The sequence below is a fragment of the Trachinotus anak genome, unplaced genomic scaffold, assembly GCF_046630095.1.
Source record: "Trachinotus anak isolate AG129_WGS33_773 ecotype Australia unplaced genomic scaffold, CSIRO_AGI_Tana_v1 ptg000020l, whole genome shotgun sequence".
Lineage (NCBI taxonomy): Eukaryota > Metazoa > Chordata > Actinopteri > Carangiformes > Carangidae > Trachinotus > Trachinotus anak.
This window is the reverse complement of record NW_027273871.1, coordinates 5051417-5076248: the sequence shown is the minus strand read 5'-3', so window position 1 is coordinate 5076248 and position 24832 is coordinate 5051417. Positions and strand designations below refer to the sequence as shown.

The 24832-nt window shown below is 41.9% G+C and overlaps 1 protein-coding gene across 2 annotated transcripts in view; it reads right to left on the bottom strand.

Moving 5' to 3' along the window:
* Window positions 1-22315, bottom strand: part of vps37d (VPS37D subunit of ESCRT-I) — a 32483-nt gene extending 10168 nt beyond the window's left edge. The window contains exons 1-3 of one of the 2 annotated variants that reach the window (XM_071506455.1): window positions 22041-22315; window positions 17163-17328; window positions 5325-5407 (exon numbers count right to left, since the gene is read on the bottom strand). In XM_071506455.1, the coding sequence (XP_071362556.1) occupies window positions 5325-5407; window positions 17163-17328; window positions 22041-22163 (372 nt within the window). In that variant the 5' untranslated portion in view covers window positions 22164-22315. Of the gene's footprint in view, window positions 1-5324; window positions 5408-17162; window positions 17335-22040 lie in introns of both variants that reach the window. The other variant, XM_071506454.1, reaches the window with a different exon arrangement.
* Window positions 22316-24832: the final 2517 nt, after the last annotated feature.

Here is a 24832-nt window from a genome sequence, read left to right as displayed (position 1 = left end):
ATGACTAGATTTTTATCTTAGGATATGAACTTCTATCTTCAGTGTTTTGACACAGGCCTGAAGCCTCATGAGACGTCTCTTGCCTCAGAGCAGGAAGCTGATTTTCACTTAATATTGGAGAATAAATAGCAGATACAAGTACAACTGAAACAGTGACTAAATGATTAGTTGACTAATCATTTAGTCGCTTGACAGAAAATTAACTGGCATAGGTTTTGATGGGCGATTTATCATTTGCGTCATATTTAGTACAAAGATGCCACATTTGCAACTTTTAATTGAGCTACATGATAGAAAACTGAGTATGTTTGCGTTTTTAACTGTTGGTCACTTTAATATTTCACCTTATATTCTGACATTTTATAGACAAAATGATTGAGAAATAATTCAACAGATTAATCAATAATTAAAATAACTGTTTGTGTATAGGGGAAATATGAAAGTGTGTGTGTGTGTATGTGGTATGTAGTGTAAAGTGCTCTGAGTGGTTCACTGAGTGTGGTTCACTTTCCATTCATCATGTTGTGGTTGTGGATGGATACTGGTTCGACTGTCATGTCTCTGATATTGTCTTTTTGTCTTTTTCATAGATTAAATTTCCATTGAACGTGGTTAAAACTGAAACCTGAAGAAGCATTAATTTAGATTGGAACTCAGCGTTTTCATTAGTTTCTCTCAACAATATATATCCTTATTAAAATGTGAAAAAACATGCATCTCTTCATCCACAGTGACCTAATCAGTGAGGTGTCACATAAACAATCTGGTTTCCTTTATTACATTAAGGAAATAAGAGAATCCCAGTGCTGCAGCAAGATTTCTGCTGGGGAATCCTTAATTACTGGGCCTTAAATACAGCAAACATGTTAATGTGTGAATGACAAAGACCACAAGAACATCAGTCCCCTCTTGGCTGCCGTCCAGCAGCTTTACCACATAATCAGCAGACCCTTGAGAAGATGAGGCTATGAACTAGAGTTAAACCAGGCTGATCTGTGCGCCCTCAGCTCAGCTCATATCCGCACAAATAAGAAGAAGCGAGTTCTGCATGAAGGTTAGACGAGGATCAGAACTGCAGCGACACTATTGTGGGTGATTCAAACGAGCGCCGAGGACAACAATCAGTTTAGGTTGTGTTTCCTTCATCAGATATGTTTGTTCATGTTGGTACCTGACGAGGAATCCTCCTAATAGAGGAAGCTTGTTTGACTTTAGGCAACAGAAGAAGAAGCTGTTGGCCAGAGACTTCAAAGGCAAGGATTTCCTCCTGACACAGAGGCCAAAACAACAAAAAAAAAACCAACTCTTTCCCAGATTTTCACAATCACAGCCCTGCTACAGTGAGTATGTCTGAATCCTGAGAGAAGATGTTTAGCAAACTGCTGCATTTGATATCAGTGTTGCTGAGAAATTATCATGAAAATCAAGACGGTTTCTCACTGAACCAATAAAGAGCCTCTGAGGGTTTAATCTGAAATGTCTGAGATCAGAGGAGACAGGCACAGAACACAGAGGCTGCAGAGAGAAGTCTTTGTCTCTGTCACAGAGCAGGTTTAATGTACACCGACCCCCAGAGCGATGTAATTTTGAGGGTTATTTCGTCATAAAAAAAAATAAAAAAAAAGCACATTGAGTGACTGAGGCGTTTATATAACCAACAAATGAAGGTACAAAATAACCTGCCTCTATCAAATATTTACTGATATGACTGAACCCAGGTGTTTTCTCAGCATTCATGCAGGGTGGTTGTTTGGCTGGTGCTGAGTGTAGCCTAATCAATCAGTGGACGGCCGCTCTAACGACTGAGTCATGGACGTATTGATTGGAGCCATGTGAGGTGGGGGAGGTGTGCTGAGAGGATCAATCTGAGCCTGGAGCAGCAGCGTGGGTTTCGTCTGTGAACAAGACTCCCTCACTGCGCTGATCAAGGCCAGAGGCACACGTCGGATTCACACAGGATCTGTGCATCACGTTCACAGAGGTGAACGTTATGAATTATTGTCAGACTGCAGCTAAAGCCTTCTGTATCTAGTGCAGACCATAGAGAGAAAGATAAATCATGGCGCTGCTCAAACATACAACACTAGGACGTCCTCAGGTTTACTTTTATGTTTACACAGTGCATACCAGGAATATGTCAGACACTGAGTATAAACACGAGGTCGAAATGACTAAGCTCATCTGTTTTTGCAACTTAAACTCGTTGTTATAGAGATTTTTGAATTCAGAAAATGTTTGGAGAAACATCAGAAATGATCCTTTAACCTTTAAACCTCTGACTGGGCGGGTCGTCTTATGTCTTTGATTGACGCCAACACAACATGTAAACAAACCTGTGCTGCTAACTGAAACATTTACAGGTACGTTTTTAAGCTGTTGAAAGTTATAATCCTTTAGATTTGCACCATATCAAACCCAGTCTGTGATGTTATCTATGACCTCTATAGAGTAGTTTGCTTGGTCAGTGGCAGAGTCTGTTCTTCCACTGCTGGATTCAAACGGCCTGTACATGCACTAGGAAGTCAAAAGATACAAACTTGTACTGGACAAAATTAAGAGAACAAGCTGCCTGATCCACACGTCGCACAACATTTGTGCTCGGGCACACACACATAGAAAACTGAGCAGCCAGCTCTGGGATTTTTGAAGACGAACCATATTTGCGTTGGCGCAAGTAAAAGTGTGACTACAGCAAATTTTTATGGAAGACATCAAATTTTCACCATAAGTAAAGTAAACTGATGCAAACGTCTTCTGTTGTAAGTAGCTGCTCAAAGTGCATTTGATCTAAGAACAGACGGAACTCTTCAACCCAAAAATTAAAAATAATTAAAAATTTTTTTTTGATTGCTGCTATTTTAATGAATTTTCCTATCGATGTAGACAGACAGACGGACAGATGGACAGATGGTCGGACGGACAGATGGACAGACAGACAGACCCACAGATGGACGAACGGACAGATGGACAGATGGATGGAAAGACAGACGTCATACACTGAGATTGATATCCTATTAATAACCACAGCCTGAGGGGCGCGTATCATATGACCACAAGGTCCACAGTTTGATTCTGGCCGCAGACCTTAACTGAATGCCCCCCCCCTCCTCTCTGTACTTTCATTTATCACAAAAATGCCAAAAAATGTATCTTAAAAAAAAAAAAAATCCACCTATAATCCACCGTGAGCTGACTGAGCACGCGATTATGGCTGATGCTCTCAGACACTCCCTTAAATCAAAACAAACAACGTCTATGAGGGTGTTTGAGGAAACACATAATTAAAAGATATTGGTTTTTTTTTTTTGTCTGAAAATCTCCACAGCTGCAGAATGAGGTCCAGTGATTTTCTACTCAACATGAATAAGACAGATCTGTAAGAGAACTGTGTGTGTGCCGCCTGTGCACACAACATGTCCTGTCAGTACATGCATATCAGTGCATCAGTGCAGCTTTGTGACGGAAGCCTACAGGCGAGTGTCAGCGAGCACACACAGGTGAATATCTGAATATGAACTTACAGCTTTGTGCTCTGCTGTTTGCTTTGTTGCTGAAGTGAAGCCACAGTCGTGATCTCATCATGATCGTCTGTTCACAGCTCAGTTTATTAGACACTCATGTATGCATTAAAGTCAAAAGGTAAATCATTTTGTTGTAGGCTCAGTGGTTGATGGCTTTCCAGACAAGTGCAATAGTTTTTTTTGTGAGTGGATATTGTTTTCCAGCACTGTTGTTGAGTTTTTTTTTCAAATGTTGTTTTTCAAGCACCGAAAACAAAATGTTTATCTGTGCTGTGGTAGAGGCATACACAACAAAACCCTCTGCAAATACAACCAAAGCTTCAGTCTCTTCATGGATAGATGGCACTGAGGTTTGTTGTGAACATAACACTGTTATGTCGAAGCCAAATAGGAAAATTAATATCTACACTAAGCTGCTCATGTGAGCATGTGATGTGTTTGGGCCTGGTGATTATCGCTTCGGAACATTTTGCCTTTATTCATGAGGCTGCACATTCAGGTTTAAATTAAACCTGCAATGCAAAGTGACTAACTGTGATTAATGTATTGCAACAGTGCGGGATCAGCACACTGACAGCTACAGTTGATACTGTGGGATTTAGTTTGGTTGATCTGTTCAAGCAAGGAGCATTTAGTCACCTACAGCAGTGCCTCCCTCCCTTGGGAAACATTTGCCAGCAGCTGGTTAGCTTAGCTTAGCATAAAGACTGGAAACAAGGGGAAACTGCTGCATCTCTAAAGCTAATTAACACATTTTATATCTTGTTTATTTCATCTGAAGAAAACAAAGGTCATGTGTTTCAGTCCAGCTCTATAATTATTCATAAAACTGTGACGAGTCATTTACATTTTGGTTTGGACTGAACATACCAGATACAGTATAATGTGTTAATCCGTTATGCCAAGATAAGCTTCATATTTACCTTACAGAAAATGAGAATAGGATCAATCTTTCCATCTAACTGTTCCTTTAAAATGGAGCAATATCTGTTTCTAACTCCTTGTCACATGATGTGGCCTTGATACGGACACGAGTTTCTCCTCAGATTGTGTCATTTGAAGGAAAATTAGAAGCTTAAAAGGTGTAATTATCTAATATTTCAAAAGAAAACTGTTAATTTTTCATCTTAATCATCTTGTGACCCCTCAGATTTATCTTGGGCTCACTTATCTCTTGGTTGGGATCCACTGATCTACAGTTTATCTTTATATCCATTTAAAAAAGCTTTTTCACTATTTCCCCCAGATTTCTAGATCAGTCAGAAAAATGGACTCACTGGAATACTTTTATTCAGACCAAAACATTTAAGGCCTGTCTTCAGTATTTAGTTTACTGAGACACACTAGTGCTCCCTAGGAAAAATCTAAATCTACTTTAAGACGCAGAGAAGGAAAACATGTTAATTTCCTGCTCCTATCTCCTATCTCTCTGTCACATCTGAAGGCAGAACTGACACAGCACATGTACAGTATATATATATATATATATATATATATATATATATATATATATATATATATATATATATATATATATAGTGTTTCCATAGAAGCTGCTATGATGGAAGCAGGTTTGGTTTCTCTCAGATGCTGGGAGATATCTCACTGTATGTATATTCCTCATGTCTTTAGGGATCAGATTGCACAGAAGTGGGTGGGCTGTCAGATAGACTGCAGGCTTTTCAGGAATCATCCACAACCGTGCTGCCAACATGATGAAAGACTTTTTTATTCTCAGCAAGAACAAGAGAAAAGGGCTGCACTTTAGGAGCGTTTGTTTTTTGTTTTGTATTGTCTCTTTACCTCGGACTGCTCCTCAGCACGTGCCACCTCTTCCTGCAGGAGGTTCTGCACCGTCTGCAGGCTGTGCTTCTGGACGCGAGCGTCTGCAACGACAAAGAAACATCACTGATGCATGTGGAGGGAAGATGAGGTATGACTTCACTGGAAGAAAAACCCCAGTAACCAAGTAACCGCAGCAGTGAAAATTATTTTCCAAATCACAAAAGAGCCTTCAGGGTATGTGCTGACGAGGAGATGGTGGCGGTGGGCTGGACAGTTGTTGGCTAGAAAAAAAAGGAAAACAGGGGCTGTAAATATTCGACTTTGAGTTATTTTGGAAAGCTGGTCTTAGTTTGGTTTGACCACGGACTCTCATTTCTGCCATCTCCTCATTTTACTTCCTCAGATGCACCATTTAGATTTTCTCATGTTTGCAGCCAAACGATCTGTAAAGCTTTAAAGCTTCAAACAAATAATTCAGGATAAAGGTTTTAATCAAGCACATCAAACTCTTTACAGAGATTTATTTGACATTGTACTTCACCAAAGAGCTTATTGTTCATGCACGCACACACACACACACACACACACACACACACACACACACACACACACACACACACACACACACACACACACACACACACACACACACACACACACACACACACACACACACACACACACACACAGAGCACATTTAAATGATTTATGTCCATGTCAATACAATAAAAAATGCAGGGAGCCTTAAACAAAAAGATTAGAGCAGCTGCTCACACAGGAATAAGAAAGTGCATCATGTATAATCTGCCACAGAAGATTCAAACCAGCTTGTGCATCAGGGACAAGCAGGCGGTGACATGACGACTGACAAGAACGTGTTTTGTCACTGTGACACATTCGGTCAGCAACCTGAGAGGAGACAATGATGCAGACTGAATGCTCCCAATTTTTCTTGAAAGGATAATTTAAAATGTTTTCTTCCCAGTTGGGTCTTATTCTTTTAGTTGTGACCATCGTTTCTACCAGTTAATAGATAGTTGTCTGTGCATCCAAAGGTACACTGCAAATAGGAACAGTCAACAGCTAATTTAGTGTTCTTTTAATGGTGCCAATGCAAATACAGGCTACAAAAATAAAATAAAATAACAGGGCTCAAGTGGTAGCACAAGGCCTAACTCATGGCTGCACAGTCAGACTTTGAAAACCCCCTGTAATAAAGTCATAAAATACCCATGAACTTAATCATTATTCAAAAAATCCAGGAATATTTATCTTGGAAAGTACAATGTTGTTATTAATGAAGGTAATGAAAATGGATTATGAAATTATCCTTTAAGATTTGGCTTTTAATTGGATTTGTGGTTGCTTCATGTTTGCTTATTTCATAATAACAAAAAAAAACAACAAAAAAAACAAAACAACTGCAACTGCTCACGCACAGGAAGCTCTGCTAATGCCATGTCTAACAGCCGCCCACCGGATACCAGCAGACATGTGCACATCCTGCCTGATAAATATGTATGTCGTGCAGGGCTCACACACACAGCATGTGTTCCCCTCCTGGGGGGGTGGCGGTCGGTCATCATTATGAACAGGCTTGACCCATCTGACTGCGAAGTGAGTCGTGTCGCTGCAAGAAACGCTGTGACAGCCACGCTAACCCCCCACCCCCTCCACCCCTCCACAAGTCAGACTGGGTTCAGTGGGAACTGTGGGGCAAATAAAGGTCACAGTAATGACTCTAATAACTCTAAGCCCTCAGGGGAAATCTCTACCCCCCCCCCCCCCCCATCTCAACAGATACAGAGAAGATGGGCAACGTGTGCAGGCAGCTGCATTTCCACTTAAACTGTTCTTCCTTAAATGTTCCCTGCTTGTCCCTGAAGGATGGGAACGCAGTCAGATCATTCACCCAGATCTTTGGAGGAGACACCTTCACTTTCAAAAGAAGAAGCTTCCTGAGTAGAAAACATTATGGCAGCAACATTCAATCTTCTCTCAGCTGCCCAGTATGTTCTGCTTACTGTAACGCCGTCACTTTAGCATTAATAATCCATTATTCTGACGTTATGGTCACTGTTGTGTGAACATCAACTCTGTTATAGTAAAAAGCAAGCGTGCACTAAGGGTTGGCCTTGTTCATGACCCCACACTGCACATGTTGGGAGATGGGGGTGTAATGTGAGGTGACAGCCAGGAAAACAAATACTCCTAGAGCAGCTGTATGTGCCCTACATTTTAGGAGGTGGGTGGGGGAGCAGTGAAGCTGGAGGCCAGTGCTGCGAAGCGCAGCGTTAACGAGTGAATGGTGTCGGTGATGGAGTAACACATTTTGCCTGGGAGCGAGTATGAGACGATGAGGAGCAAACACACTGCCGCTGCTGCCTGAGAGAGGAACAGAGTGGGCGACGGTTCAACTGTGAAATGTTTCCTAAAAAGCTCCTTTTGACTTCAGAGCTGACCTCCTGTGCCAAAAAAACAGAAAACTCAGAGAAAACCCAAGGCAACAAACTTATGTTTAATAAAACCTATCAAGGGGGGCAAAGAGAGAGGAACCATCTGACACCTCGGACATGGAAAAATTATTCAGAGACCCATGACGGCCATCATCATAACAGAAAAAAGAAGGATTTCTAGGGAAATTTGACCTTAATAATTCTGAGATGCATATGAGAATAAGATAACAATGATTATAAATAACTTATATTGATGAGTTGAGTAAATGATTGGACATTAAGTCAGCTGACTTCATGCTCTTCCAGCATTTTTACAAAACATTGTTGACAGTTTAATAATGAAAACAATAATAAGCTGCAGTTCAATTATTTATATGGTTTCATACAGATATGTTGAAAATGTTACTGTTTTATTAGACATGTAACTTATCACGGTGAACAGGATTGGGTTAGATATTTAAATATATTTGTGAATTGGAGCTGTTTCATTTTCTTTTTCTTGCCCTTTGATGTGAACTGCACAATTGCCTGTTGCCGGCCCTGATTTCATGTTTCAGTCCTGTGACGTGACCCAGCTCCAACCTGGCCTAACCAAATCAAACATGTTTCAAAAATTATGCGGTTGGGCTGCGACAAGTCTGCCGTTAGTAAAAAGCTGAAGAGGCAGCTCTGACAATAAAATAATCAGATCGACCGTCAGGCCCTGTCATCCCTCAAGCCCCGGCTGTCAAGGTGTCCGGGCTGCTCTGTCTGCATTAAAACCCTCCATAGTGAGACAATGAGACAATGTGGAGTCAAAACCTACACTGTGTTATTGGAGGACACTGATCGATGTGACAGTTACTGTGAATGCACGGTGGGCTGAGCAGCAACCTCGCGGCAAACAGCTGATGTCAACATGTTAATGGAGCCTGGCAAAGCCTCCAGAGTCCTCCAGTAAACACTGGGACACAATACAACACAAATCACCTCTGTCTTAAGACTGCAGGTTGCAGAAAGTAGCAGAATCGGTTCATTTTAAAAGGTGCTGCTTCTTACAGTCACCCATTCCTATTGTAATCTGGCCCTGAAATGAAGCTGCCTTGTGCCACATGTACCTAACACTGCATCAAATAAATACAGTTAAAGGCAGTTTCATGTCATGATAGGATTCAAAAGAAGTGATTCTCAGATTATTGTAATTTTACAAAAGAGACAAACAATCACTCACTTTACATAGTGACTGAGCTGAGGTGTGAGATTAGACCGGATTTGCATTTATCTCTAAGGAGTTGTTTGTTATGCAACCACTTCCGTCGCTTTTCACACAACTTAATACACCAACAAGAATCATGCCATTATGTGTCTCCTCCATACATATAAAAAAAATACTCTGCTTTGATAATAGTTTGTGTCTAATATGGGTTTACCACAAAAAAGTTCAATGACTTTGGTAAAAAAAATCTCCTCCTCCTCCTCCACAGTTTAACTGATGGAAACAAGACATCTCTTATTTCACTGTATAGTTCAGTTTGTTTGCTGCAGATTTCAAGTTTCCACACCACACTGTGGATATTGGACCATTTATGACTCCAAACTAGTTGAGATGTCACAAACCCATGCTGGTACTGACATTTAAACCCTTTGTGGGCCACTCCGGGGCAGTGGAAACAAGTTGTCAACACAACACTGACATATCATCACCTTTAGAGGTGCTATTATTTCTGTTTTTGGTCTCTAACGATTCTTAAAGTAAATGTCTGCTCTTTTAACTGCTAAATGCTTCACTATAGCCCCTTTTCACTGGTGAAAAAGCCATCTAAGACTCACTAACATCACGCTTTTGTCAGCAAAGGAAAAGGGCACAATCAGCTTTCACACCCGGGTCAAATGACTCTGAAGTAGACGCTGGCATTTGTCGGCTCCAACTCAGATCAGCAGTGATGTAAACCCAACACCCAGGTGAACTGGCTAATTTTGGCCCCTTTTCCGTGCTGTGACCTCTTTCAGAGCACAGACACTGTAAACAGACCTGACACCTGCCCAGCACGGTGCTGTTAAACCAGAAACGCCACATCTACTCTGCCCTCTGGGATGAAAGCGTGAGCTGCAGCCCTGAAATAAGTTTCAAAAACACACAATCACAGATTGAAGCATCTCACACGGAGGCTGTGACACTTAAAGGAGCTCCAATCCAACACAACCGATTAGTTTTACCAGCCAGCAAGGCAGATAACAGCTCACTCTTTCTCCCCTGCATCTCTGTGTGTGCGCTCTGTAAGTGCATGTGATGGCATTGCTTCCTGCAGTTGTGTGTCTCCTTTCCAAACAGAAAGGTAAACTCGGCTGGCAGCGTAAAAGGAGCCAAGGAGCGCAGTAAAGTTGTAGACTGGGCAGCTAAACAATGAGATGACCTGCAGCTAACGTGGTCTCTGGTCAGATATCAGTGAGTGACTGATGGAGCTCCAGCTGGAAACACAAACATGCAGATGCCATGGCCTTATCATAATGAATACAATTCTTCCCCTCTTGAAAAGCTGCTTACTCTACTGTACTGGACGGCTATGAGAAATAGAATGAAGAAATGCAGTTTAGCGTGCTGCTGATTATACACAAATAGGTCATGGTATTACAGATGGGACCTTGCAGGCCATGAATGTATCAGAGGCTTGAAAATTAGCCAGCGAATCAGCAGTGAATTACACCCCTGCAGCACTCTAGTATCACGTTTGTTCTCTCCACCACAGCGTCAGAGTGTGGCAACCTGAGAGCGTTTCTGTTATATCCAACACAAGTGTGATAACCGCTTCACAGCTTCTTGTGAAGTGCTACAAACCGAGTGTAACACTTTGCTGTTTCGAAAACCATTCAGGAACCTCAGCAGAAGGCTGCCACGCTTTCTACTGAGAGGAAATTAAACCCCTAGAATCTGAAATCACAATGACAGACAATATCAGCTTCTGCTTTTTCCACCATCTGGTCCTTCCATTCAGTCAGTGCTGTGGTGAGTCCTGTCAATCAAACAGTGTGATCGGCACCATGATGTCTTTTTTCCCTCGGACTTGTGTCATTTTGATTTTCGCTGAGCTGGCGACGTTTCCTCAGCCTGTTCAGTCATGGTCAGTGCATCTTGTGGGTATAACGCTGGCTAATGCCAGAACCCATGTTTCTACAAGTGGAAGACCTCTCTGACAGCTTTATATGCAATCTATTTAAGGGTTTTTCCTGTTTTCCTCCCATTTGGAAAGCCCTAGTCCCCATGTGTTTCATCCATGTCACTAACTCCATTGTTGGTCGGGGGAGGGATGTGTGGATGTTATCCCATAAATTAAATCCCCACTGTGCAGTGGGGCTGTCACTTTTTCCAAAAATCAAGTACAAATGAGGTTCGAATGACGCACAATTGGTTTCTCTGCTCGACTGTAGTGCCTCCATTGCTTCATTTGGGTGACAAACTAGAAGTGAGTCCACAGATTTATTCTACATTATACAAAAATGGTTTCGTGATTGTCCACTCAGGACCGCCTCATTGGCCAGTACAACATAACATTACAAGATGCATAGTCTACTGAATGGTCACGAAATAGGCCAACTCATAAATGACTGGTTCGTATCAGACAGTTCACACTTTGGACCTGTACTGACACTGGATGGAACATAAAAGCTGAGACATTTCAGTCAAAGCAACAAATGTCAACCTCATGGTGGCGCTACAGGTAAAGTCAGGAGATCATCAAGGTCGGTAGGATTCATTGTCCTGGAACCATGAGCATCTGTAGCAAATTTCATAGCAATCTATCCAATAGTTGTCAAGATATTTCAGTCTGAAGCTAAAGTGGTGGAGCAACTAACACTGTTATCCATAGAGCAGCGCCTCTAGCATGACTTAGCCATTAGCATTTCACACTGCGGCTCTCAGAACATGCTACGATGTTTATTTGAGGGGCCTGCACTTCCATTTTCACATAACATCAAGCTCTTGTTCCTTCTGAGTTTGATTATATTCATTTCAAGTCATTTTGAACAAAAGCATGGGGCGAATGAATTCAACGTGAAGTAACACGGCCACTTGTGTTCACTGAGGTGCACAACTGATCTGAAGCTGTCTGTGCTGAATCCTGCCTCTTTGCTGCAGTAGACTGAAATTCTCACCCTGAGCTTCGCCTGACAGCTTCACCTAATTGCTACCAACCGTGAGTAACACCCTCAGCATCTTCACTTGCTCCGTGTATCCTCTGACACTGAATCACTCCAAGTCACTGAAATATGTATCAGACACTGAGCTAACTTAGATTCAGAAAGTGAATCCGTCCTGACAGAAAAACACTTCATAAATGTCTAAATCTCAGTGTGTGATTGAGCACACAAGCTGTATCACACACTGGGGAACAAGGAGGAACGTTCAAGTCTTTTACACCCTTCAAACCCACATGTGACTGTTAGTCAAAGGGTGTAATCCTTTTATTCAAAAAGTCCCAAACAAAACCACTTAGTTATAGACACCATATGCACTTTGTTCTCTGGCTACAGCGGTGCCGGGTAAAAACAATCCCAGAGGAAGTGAACATAAAAGCCGTCTCTCACACCTCCCATTCACTTAGATCTGGTATGATGACAACAAAAAAAACCTCAAATCCCATTTTGATGACCACACCCAACATCACAAATAAAAGTATGAAAATGAGACATAGCAAGTCCAGTCCTGCAGCAGAACCTACAGCTGCTGACCCCTGTTTGTGCAGAACCACTGGGTGTGAAGAGAATGTTCTGTGTGGTCAGTGGGTGAAGGTTCAACTTGATTTCCTGCACTTTCATGCTCCTTTAATGTGAAACACTGATTGGCACGTGAATTACAGGAGATTAAGGAAGAAGTGTAATAGACAAAAGGTGCAGTCTAGCCGTTGTCAGCAGACTGCAGCAGTCCAACAGCTGAAAACACTCAACAGCATCAGACGATGTTCCACAGTCTACCTACATTGGTTTCACTAAACACTTTGCCAGCAGCCAAACACGAGGCTGTTCTGCTCACAGAGCTGACAAATGGTGTTAAAGTTGTAACAAAGCTGCCAAAGTCATGCCTCATTTTCATGTTTTGTATGACGGTAAAAGTGTTGTTTTCTCTTTAAAACGTAAGCTGACAATGGATTCAAACATCTGACAGCATTAAAAGTGGGTTAAGGTTAATGATTCTAGCTAAGCCACAGATACATATCACCCAGCTGTGCTGTTAAAATCTGTTCAGGAGCCAGTTTGTGTATTAGCCTGCTCCCCTTGGTTTCTGTTGATACAACCCTTATACTTTACATGCGCACACAGCACATTCTTCCATTAATGTGAACAGTAACTGATTTACCATCAAATTCTCAGTCATTTCGAAAACCACAGGACAAAAGTAAACACAAGCAGCGGTGGCTTCCCAGCTAATGACATTCATATTTCTTTATTTTTCCATTTATAATGGAACCTGTAGCCCCATGAAACGCTGCTGGCTTTGGAGGCAACACTTATGCCAGGAACACATTGCCTGCATCGCGTGTTCGTGGTGGCTGCCATCGCTGACCTGCTGCGGAGAAGCACGGTGTGTGTTCACACCAGCTACATGTCTGTTGCTACAGCCAGCTTTATCTGTCTATACTGAGTTTGCAGGTTAATGGAATGTTGAATTTCTTTTCATTATAAATTAATTTCTGATTTCTTTTTGACAGAAAATGAAGATTAGGATAAAATAATCTTTTATTAGTTCCACAGTGGGGAAATGTGCAGTGTCACAGCAGCAAAGTGGAGAATACAAGAAAAAAAAAAGTCACCAAAATGCCACTGTCTCCACGTGCAGCTGCTAAAAGGGTTAAACAATATCTGTGACACATAGATAACTGATAACTGTCAACAGGTCTTTTCCTCGTCTATTTTCACTGAGCGATGCGCTCGTCACATCAAATCTCCAGATCTTGGGACGCAGCCGCGAGGTGCATCTGATATGTCTGTCATGAAGGCAGTGTATCTGTTCTCACCCGTTAACACAAGACGCTCTGCAGCCGCCACACACACACACCATGCATGAGTCAAACATGTTAGAGCTGATAAAAATAAACATGTTTAATGTACTTTAAAGCATTTATACTCTTGATTTTGTATTTTAGGTTTTAAAGAGGGTAAAGAAACCACCATACAAACAGCAGCCCTATGCACACCACTTCTTAAAGCCTAACTTTGACAGGTATACTGTGTCTAACTGTGTCTAGTTACTACAGCTGAGGTATGACTTGAAAACCGTTCAGGGGAGGGGTTTAACAAATAATTTACTTCAGTTTGCCTCTCATCACCTACAACTAATTCAGTAGAGTAACAAAATGCTTTTCAACACCCTCTGAGGAACCAAAAGTGGCTACGTGAGCATATAAATACAGTTAACTTATTTAGTGAACACTGACGTATGTATTGACTGTGCAGCTCAAAACACCTGACAGTCACTGTGGCTGCAGTGTGTGCAGGTTTGAAGCCGCTGTCACTGGAAACATTGGACTCTCTTACTGTTTAAAAATGGATTTCTAACTAAACATTCAGTGCAAAGCTCGAAAGAAGCAAAGAAAGAAGAAGCTCTCTGATCCATAATTAGTGACACACATTTTGACACCGTGTATTGCTGTTTTAAATAGCACTGTAGCTGCGCTGAAAATATCTCACAGTGATCTGATGGTGTCAACATTTGACCCATTATCTTTTCAAGTAAGAAAAATATGCAGGCGTCAAGACTAAATGAAAAGTAACAACAGTGATTCTTATCAGTTTGAGTGTCTTTGGTCCTTTAAACCAACCTGCTTCCAAAGAAATATTTATATGCTACTTGCAAATCGAGCTCATTGAATAAAATGAGGTGGACTAAATAATAGAAACACCCAGTGAGACCTAATACAGCCTCCAAACTGACCACATAGTGGAATCACAGTTAAGTTATTACAACGTGCGTAAGAAGGTTCAGTATTTCTGTTATACACGTTTTCAAACTGCTGCTCCAGTGTCATGAAGTTACAATTACACAACTAAAGAGAGGACTTTTAATTTAAAACAACGGACACAGGATGTGGAGACACGTGGCGACACCTGGGCGATGTGAGAGGGAGAGAGAGAAGGTAGACAAACACAAGGAACATAAACAACTAGGGCTGCACATCTTTCACTATGAACACCCACAATCCTTTGCTGCGGGGGGAGAAGAAGCTGCCCTTTCCCTTGCCTGACTCTCTCCCCCTTGTGTTGCCAACAGTTTCACTGAGGTGATTTATTCTCTAATGGTTCATCATATTGGAAGTATTTCTGCCAGCACAAGCCACATGTTGCACGGTGCTTGCACACAGTTGCCGTTTTATTCACGACTTTTTTCCCTCCGTCATTGTCATAGATCTGTGAAGCTCCCACCCAAACAATGCTGGCGGATCCATTAAAATATGCATAAAGTTGACACCACGCTTAGATGGTGCAAGGGTTTATCATTTCTTGCTCAACTGTTTTGCACATGAAGACCTAAGATTATAGGTATGTCATGTTTTAGCTGTTTTGCTATAGAAAATAAATACTGCAAATGTGTTTACAACTTATCATTTAATGTGCACTTTACAATTTAATACTCAGGGAAACAACAGTTTCTGACTTAAAGAATGTAGAAGAAATTTAAGTTTCCAGGATAAATTAAAAGACGTTTTATACAAAATTGGTATTTATCAGATATAATAGGATAATCAGGAAATGAATTGATTCTCTACTTTGTGAATATTAATCAGCGTTGATATGCAGCCCTTTCAGTCAGTCCGTTACAGAGATGTTTTCAGATTTTAAATTTGGATGGTATCAGTGAGTACACGGTATCAGCTGTCATTCCAGGTTTGTGTATGGGAATCAGTAGTGGGGGGAAAAACAACTTTGGTTCAGCACATCACTACTCAAAAGTTTTTTAAAAAGTTTAAAAGTCAGAGCTAATGATCAGCAACTGGCGCAGCAGCAGGAGGAATCAGAGAGAAACTGATGCCAGTAATAGTGACAGTGAGAAACTGTCTGGAGTAGATGTTAAGAAACACTCAAGGTCTTAACTCCACCTGGGAACCACAACACTCTGCCAGCTCTCTCTGGTCGCAGTCCGTCCGCCAAACAGCAGGATGTATGAAACAATGCAGCTGTCGGCCTTGATCCACTCCGCAGTTTGTCTCTGCTGAGAGTACTCGCCTCAAGAAATCCTCGTCGTTCACCTTTCCTCACCCTCTCCCTTGTTGCGCCAAATGTGAATCAGATGTTTTGCAGAGGAAGGACAGACCCCCGCCCATCCTGCCTTGCTGGGGAGGTGGGACAGCATCTGTGTAACGTGTGCACATTGACAGGAAGTTTAGCATTCCTCCCAACTTCCATCACTGGCCCGGCAGCTGAGGCGGGAACTTGGCAATGTGTTTTCATGAGTGTAAACCAAGCGCTGGGTCTGCTCCATTAAAGCACACACTCGCAGTTATAAATAAGTGGCGGCTGACATTACCTCTGGAAATGAATGCAGAGGGATTTATTTTATCACCTGCTCCTGGCTTGGCTCTTACAGCGTCAGGAATTTCTCCAGCTTGCCCATGAGGCTTAAAAATTTAGGGCTGAGGCTTAGAAGACATCCTCTGGTGCTGCCCCATCGCCGCCCCGTCAAAAGCATGACTTGCCTAAACAAAGACAAGGCCCCTTTCACCCCGCAGATTCCTTGACAACTGCTGCAAGCTTCCTGCTGGCATTTGATATGCTCCATTTCGTTCCCATGACCAAACTCCAGTCATGCTGAGGCTTTCGCTGAGCAGTTGAAGGCTCGTCTCACTGACACTCTGAAGCATTCTCTGTACTCTGATGTGAAACTTCCCTCACTCTCTGAACTAGCAGGAGTGTCACAGTGAGTCGAATGTGATTTAAATTTATTTTTGCTTTCTATGCCTCAAATGGTGAGGTGAAGAAGACTGTGCATCTCGCTGCAATGACAAGGGAAGACAATGAGGAGCCACTGTGGGAGATCACATATAATTACTTTTAACCTTTAGCGGTTGGGATGCAACCTTTTCTTGGGCTTTTGGTTTGTTTTCATTGCAGTCTAGATACAACTTTATGAAAGCTGTGAGGCTGTTCAGAGTAAGAAAGGACTACAGTGATAGTCAGCCGTTAAAGGTCAAATAGAAAGCAGTCCTGTCATCAGAAGAATGAGAAATTCCTGCCTTTCAGAGCATCACTTTCACTTAGCCAGGACATATTTACCCATCCAGTCTGGCTATGTGAACCAGTGACCTTGTCATCGCCACCGCCCTCCTCCAGACTTACGTCTCCACATCGATCGTCCACTGGCATCCTATCTGTATGAAACCAGACCCCCTCCCCCTTCCTCTTTGTCTCCTCAGCGCTGGGGTAAACTCACCAAGCTGACTCTGTTTCTCCCAGCATTTGGTTGCCAGGTTGGACAGTTCCCGGTATTTCTCCGCCAGCTGGAGTTTGCCGTTGTTAAGGCGGGGTCGTCGGGCGAGGCTCTCCTCGGCCAGGCTCCGGTTGGTGGTCATCAGCATCTCCCTGTCCACTTGAAGCTCCTGAAACTGAACAGAAGTACAAAGTCACGCACTTAAATTAGATTATTATCTGTTCTATAATCTGTTTTATACCGTTTTCTTATTATGCTTTTTACCTTTATTCTTATGCTTCTTTTAGATGACCTCTGTGTATCATAATGTGCTACACAATTAAATGTGCCTTGCCTTGTCTATGTTGCACTAGATTGTGACCTGGACATTAAAGTCCTATAGGATTAGCACCAATCAGACCATGTTTGCTAGCGTGGTGCATTCACTGACTCTGCTCAAGGTGTTAAACGTGAAGAGGGAGAATTTATGCTGAAGGTCTTGTTTCCTCTCCGCTGCAGTAAAGTTGTGATGCCTTACGATAAATTACTTAAAGACAGTCCCTGTGGTGCTCGTGCCCTTTACAACACAACACTAGAGAGTAACACTCACTGCAGCTGCATGAGTTCATCCAGTCTGAATCAAGCCAGAGTTGAGAGGGAATCACGGCTGAATGAGTTTTCTTTGTTTGAAAGCCACTTGGCAGATTCCCTTATCCTCTTTCACCGACAGAAAAAAAGTCTGGAACGAGTGATCGATTGCAAATTCATTTTCTCTTGAACAAATAATCATTTAATCAACAAATCATTGCAGTTCTACAGTTTATAGATGCAGAATGTAAGTACACTGAATGGCTCTTAATGAAAAAATATGAACCACAAATATGATCAAAAATGGGTTCAACTAAAACTTTAAACATCAAAGAGGCCTGAAAAAAAAAAAAAGTAATTTATGGTAAAAGGTGACATTTCTGACTGTGTTGTTAAATGTAGGCTCCATGCTGCTTGAGTTATGTGTATATGGGGGGAGGGGTGGGGAATCACTCTGTCACTGGACCATAACAAAGCCATACATTTTAAAATGAAAGCCACTTCCTTTAAGTGTTGCCAAACAGTGCTGTCATGGCTTTGCTGTAAAGACACGGTTCAGTATCCCATCCACGGACACAATGCCACTTTGTGAGCTCCACGCCGCAAAAAAGTCTGAATCCTCTTTGACTCCATCGGTCTCAGCATTCCTGTGATTCTGCCCAGCCGGATACATTTCTTGCTCAACTGCTTTCTTTCAACAGTCAGTCACTTTGGGCCTGAAGGCCATATCATTGAGTTCGATGTTGTACGGTGCATCTGTCTCACATTTTACGGGTCATCAAAAAGGATCCGTGAGTCCCAAGTTCAGAGGAATTTGCAGAATGTGCCCCGTAGTCGAGCGAAGGGCTGTGCAAGTGCAGAGGGAGACACTACAGATCAGCTGTTCATTCAAAAGAATGAAGATAACACAGCTCGCTTCAGGCCTGCAGCCAAGTCACCCGTCCCGTTTCCTTAAACAGGAATCAAACCGGACAGTCCATTTCCTGCTTTGGCTACTCTGTTCATCAAACAACAACTACTGCAGTCTTGGGGAGTTAATGTTTTTTTTACATTTTGATGCATGGCCTGTAAAACAGAGCTGATTGTGTTTACCGTCCCTGACAAATGACCTACAGTGAGCACTAAGCTGTGCTGGAGAAGACGAGAAGACAAGGCGCAGCACTGTTGTTTTCTGCGGTTCAACATGTCTGACCACATGAAATGCAGTAAATAGGTGTTTCTCTTTTATCTTAAATCAGGCTCAGGCCTAATGAGGCTTCTGCAGACTGAAGGCATCAATTTAACAGTCAGTCTGAGATGAAATTGATGGGGTGCAGAGTCTTTTCCATGAAAGAGAATCACGAAATACAAGGCCTGCACTGAAATGAAGGGATATGTACTGTAAGTCCAGTGGAAGGCCAACTCGCTAACTCTCTCCTTGCATCATTTGGGACAACTTTAAAGTGGCTAAGATGAATATTTTCACAATCATGTATCAAATGACTATGTGCAATGTGGAAGGGGTCGCTGGTGGAGAGAGTTATCATCACCAGACTCTGCACTTCCTCTAAGCTCGACAGAGCGTTTTAGCATTTTTCAGCTCGTTGTTTTTGGTTTTCCAGTGGGCAGACTTACTCTTCTGGTTCACTCTCCCCGATCTCATCATCGGTGTTTTAGGCCACAGCAAGTAGCAATCATCAACAAACAAGCTCTGACAAAGTCGCCCTATGCTACCTGCCCAGCATCAGAAAGCAGACGGGAGCATTTAGCAGCTGTAGAGTCTGATATTTCCCTCAGGAGTTGAAGAACAAGAACTTAAAGAGAGGGAATATTTAAATTACATCCATCTGGTGGCCTGAAACATGACTCTAAATGAATGGTAGCGTTACACCATGTCCACTGGATTACCATACCCGTGGAATGATATGTTAATGTATGAGATGAAATGAAACCTCTTGCCATCCAGCCACACAGGAACTCAGCCTTAATACAACAGCCTCACTGCACCAAAATATAGATTTCAATTCAAGCCTGCGTGATGAAGAATTAGTAAACAAGACCTGGAATCTGAAAACCAATGCCAGCTTTCAGTACCTGGCACTTTTCAACACGTGGTGCTGCAGACACTTTTATGTCTGCAACAAAAATGTATTGAGGTTTGATACCCAGCTCTACTGAGGAAGTGTTTCGTGTTGATTCTGAAATGGCTCTCTACCCAATCTCATTTTGTTGTTGTGATTCTGAGAATCACCTAAGCCTCAGCAAAGCACTGCAGCTGCAGTGCATCTGAGGTCACAACGAGCCGTTCCTCCCTTTGTTCTTCTTACATACATTTCTACCGGTGATCTGTGGATGTATATTAATATTTATCCACCTATAAGCACGACTCTAGGAACTGTGACTTTACAAAGAAACTCCTGTAGCACTGACAACAAAACCTGATGTTTTTTTTATATCACTGTGCACTGTACCCATGAACTGACATGCAGCTTCCTGTGTGGACAGTTATTAACGAGAATAAGAGGAACAGTGTTGTGCAGGCTGTAGCATTCATGATTATGTATCATTATGAATGATTAAACTCAGTGGTTTACATAACATTCATCATTAACATGAAATTAATGAAGCGTTCTGCTCCCAGAGCTCATATTGAGATGAGAGAAGGGTTGTGAAGTAATCAGTTTGCACAGCCAACAACATACGGCTCATGTTTTGATGTGTTCTATCTGCTCTAATGTGGAGCACAGCGATGGGAGCAAAATGTTCAAGTTTTATATTATTAGTTAGCGGCAGATAAATGGGATCCTGTGTGAATAGTCACAGAAACACCCCTAAGCTCTGTGGATTGTGGCTCTGAGTCTCTCGGCTCGGCTCCCCGGGGGGAGCTGTGTGACCTCTTAGTGAGATTCAGCCACTTTGGCTCCAATCGTCCCAGTTCATTCACAGAGCCAGGTTCCAAATGCCAGAGACAGGCAAAGAAACGATGCCTTTCTTTTGTTTCTGTGCAAAATCACGTCACACTCAGGTTTGGCCGTCTTATTAAATCAACAAAGAAAAGACTGTAGTTTAAGAGACCAATGCAAAGATGTCCGGTCCAACGGTTCTCAAAGTGGACCAGTTATTTAAACCACAGTGTTTCTTCATTATTTTACCCCCTAGATGTTAGCACAGGGAGGACGTGTATCCTGATGATTAGCCCACACTGGATTTGTTTCACTGCACCCACTGTTGCCATCACCCCACCCACAGCTATGAAAAAGGATGCAATTCTACCGCCTTCTGAATCCTGAATGAGAGAGAACAGAATTGTATTTGAGCACCCTCAAGCCAAACCTAATGAAAATGGGGCCCATGAAAAAGTTTGGAAACCCCTGGTAGACCCTGTGTGTGTGTGTGTGTGTGACAGGAAGGGGGGGGATGAGATGTATTGCTTGACGCCAGGAAGGTCATCATGCAGCACCGAATAGTGCATCTCTGACATAGACACTAATGCGAGGAAACGTGGAATTCCTTTAAAAAATCTTGTGCTTTTTCTTTTCTGTGTTCATACGCAAGGTTGCACAAATGAAATAATCTCACTTTAGATGTTTTCTAAAGCTCAAAAACCACTCTTCAATTCGGCACAAATCTAGTGAAATAAGACGCAGCATACTGCAAGAAAAGTAAGCTTCTATCTTAAATGAGCTGCGCTCCCTAACGCCATTCAGAGGATCCTTTAGAGGGAAGCGGTACAGGGATGACTAGTTGTAAAAGTTGCAATTCTATCGAAATGGATGTTGCTGTACATATTGAAGTGATGCCGAAATTAATAGCATGTCATAAAAAGTCAAATGTTTTCTCAAGTAATCTTCTAGGTCGTGTACGGGGCGACAGACAGCTGGAGAAATTCTGCATTGCAGGATATTTACACGGAATTCGGCATGAGGACTGAAGCCACATAACGGCGCGTTTTGGGGGCTTCGACACCACGACATGATGGTTCCCGCACAAAAAGGACGCTCGCGGAGTAAAAGAATCACTTGTGCAGACCAGGAAAACTATTTTCTTCGTATTTTCCCCCTCGGTCCAGTAACTAATAAATCAATGCAAATATTAGGAAACCGGGGTTTAACGGAAATGAATTGGAAATCCGACCACTCGCCACGCAGACAATCGATGAGCCATGTAAAGCGGATTTGCGTGATGAACCAAAACACCAACATTTTTCAGCAACGGAAAAACCAAACACAGTGCGAGGGAAAGCGACAGGAGCACGTCGTTGAAGGCGAAAGGAGACAGTTAACGCAACGTTAACGCAAATTCCTCCGCGCACTTTGGAGAACAGAGGATACCCACCGTCTCATTCAGGCGAATGATCCGGTCCATTTTGTCGTCGTCCTGGAGAAGCTCCCGCAGCTCACTAGTGCTCAGAGCCCGGTAGCCGTCGGGACAAGCGCCGGACTCCTTCAGGCTGGACATTTTACTCCCTCAGCTTGTGGCCGGAGACGGTTTCGGAGACTAACAGCCCGCACGGCGGTTACATCTCCCGCACGTCGGAATGCGACCTGCCCGCGTGCAGCGTCAACGGCCGCGCACCGTTAACCGTCACACTTCCTGTCGCCGCCTTCAAAATAAAACGCCGTTTTCCCCCCGCTCAGTGCTCTGAAGGGTTTCTGACTGCAGCCCTGACCCCTCTCAATATTATTAAATAAAACAATTCACAATGAGTAAGGTAGCAACAACAATAATGAACTACTTGCCTACAGCCTATGGCACCTTTTATACACAGACTGCAGCTCAAAATACTTTATTATAACATAAATACAATCAATTTCAGGACACTTAGGGTATGAAGTGATTTTGAGCTGTAATTTTTTGTACCTATATATTTTGTATATTATTATATTGTTATTATTTCTCTTCCTAAATACATGTTATTGCAGTTTCTTTGCAGCTTTCCTGTTCTCTGTACTTTGCTGCTGTGACACTGTGAATTTCCCCACTGTGGGACTAATAAAGGCGATCTTACCTTATCTTACCTTATCTTACCTTATCTTACCTTATCTTATCTTACCTTATCTTATCTTACCTTACCTTACCTTATCTTATCTTATCTTATCTTATCTTATCTTACCTTACCTTACCTTACCTTATCTTATCTTATCTTATCTTATCTTATCTTACCTTACCTTACCTTACCTTACCTTACCTTACCTTACCTTATCTTATCTTATCTTATCTTATCTTATCTTATCTTATCTTATCTTATCTTATCTTACCTTACCTTACCTTACCTTATCTTATCTTATCTTAAAATTAAGTGAAATGTAGCTAATCATAGCCTATAGTAACTTCTATAGACAGACTGCAGCTCAAAATACTTTATTATAACATAAATAAAATCAATTTCAGTACACTTAAGGTATTAAGTGTTTTTGAGCTGATTTTGATTTTGAGCTGTAATTTTTTGTACCTATATATTTTGTATATTATTATATTGTTATTATTTCTCTTCCTAAATACATGTTATTGCAGTTTCTGCAGCTTTCCTGTTCTCTGTACTTTGCTGCTGTAACACTGTGAATTTCCCCACTGTGGGACTAATAAAGGCGATCTTACCTTATCTTATCTTATCTTATCTTATCTTGTCTTACCTTACCTTATCTTATCTTACCTTACCTTACCTTACCTTACCTTACCTTACCTTACCTTACCTTGTCTCGTCTCGTCTCGTCTCGTCTCGTCTCATCTTATCTTATCTTACCTTATCTCATCTTGTCTTGTCTTGTCTTGTCTTGTCTTGTCTTGTCTTATCTTAAAATTAAGTGAAATGTAACTAATCATAGTCTATGGTAGCTTTTATAGACAGAATGCAGCTCAAAGTGCTCTACAAGACAATAAAATAAAAAGTCAAGTTGAGCAACAGTTAATGAATTGATTTGAAATAGAACAAAGGAAATTCCCTAAATGCTGCTTATGTTCTTTGAACCTGACGAAATTTCAGGAAAACTGATTTCTTGTCCCCTATTCCAATTATCCTTAAAGTTTTTGTGCCATTGTCTGCATTTTACTTAAACAAATTATATATGTAAATAATTTTTAATGTGTACAGGACTTCAGCTTCTATACTACACTTTCATCTTATATGTAGGCTCCATTAAATTATGAATAATCTGGATACAAATGAGGTTTGGTGCAACAATTACACACGTAAATATGAAAAGAAAGGCAAACTGCACTGAAAGTCTATGCTGGGTATGGCATTTTGTTTTTGAGTTTACACACAAAGCTACAGTGAGTAAAAATTCAAGCATTCAAACAGGAAATTAGCATGAGCATGGCTGGATTAACCTGCCACCATGCCCTAAGACAAATGAGGACTGGGCCCCCTTCATGAACCCCCATTCCTCCCCTCAGCACTGCAAAATTCCTCTTGTGAAACCTGACTTCTCCCCAGGGTCAACCAGAGCTTAAACAATTAGCTGTTCAGTCAGTGAGGCAGTGGACGTACTTGTTCGTCAGACAAAACAAGCATCTTGATGCTGTTGTAACTTTGAGATTATGAATGCCAGACTTTGACTTGTAACTGTGTGTTTCGAAAGAGGTATCGGCTCTTTCACTCCTCACCTGCTACTCATTAAAGGACCAGTGTGCAGAATTCAGTGACATCTATCAGTGAGGCTGCAGACTGACTGAAGACCCCCCCGCTCACCCCTCCCTCTCAAAAGGCCCTGTTTAGAGCCCGTGTTTGGCCCGTGGCAGAAGAGGCCCTGCTCCCTGTGTAGATATGAAGGACTCATTGTGAGCTCATGAAAACACAGTGATTCTTAGTTTCAGGTGATTATACTCTAATTCAAACATAATTATGAATATCCTACCCACTGCTCCTCTGACAACAGTAACGCAGCAGTATTTTATCTTATGTTCTCATATTTAAAGCTTTGTTTAGACCTTTATTCATATTTTATTTATTTATTTACTGTATTTTGTACCTCAGCAGGCTTTTGTTTCCATTGTTGTTCTTGTGCTGCTTTTATGTTTTGTTGGGCTAAACACAACTTTACACTCTATTGTATTTCATTGTGTTATATTCCGTTCTGTTAAAAGTTGTATTTGCTATTGACACAGGTTCTCTGAGGCATCGCATT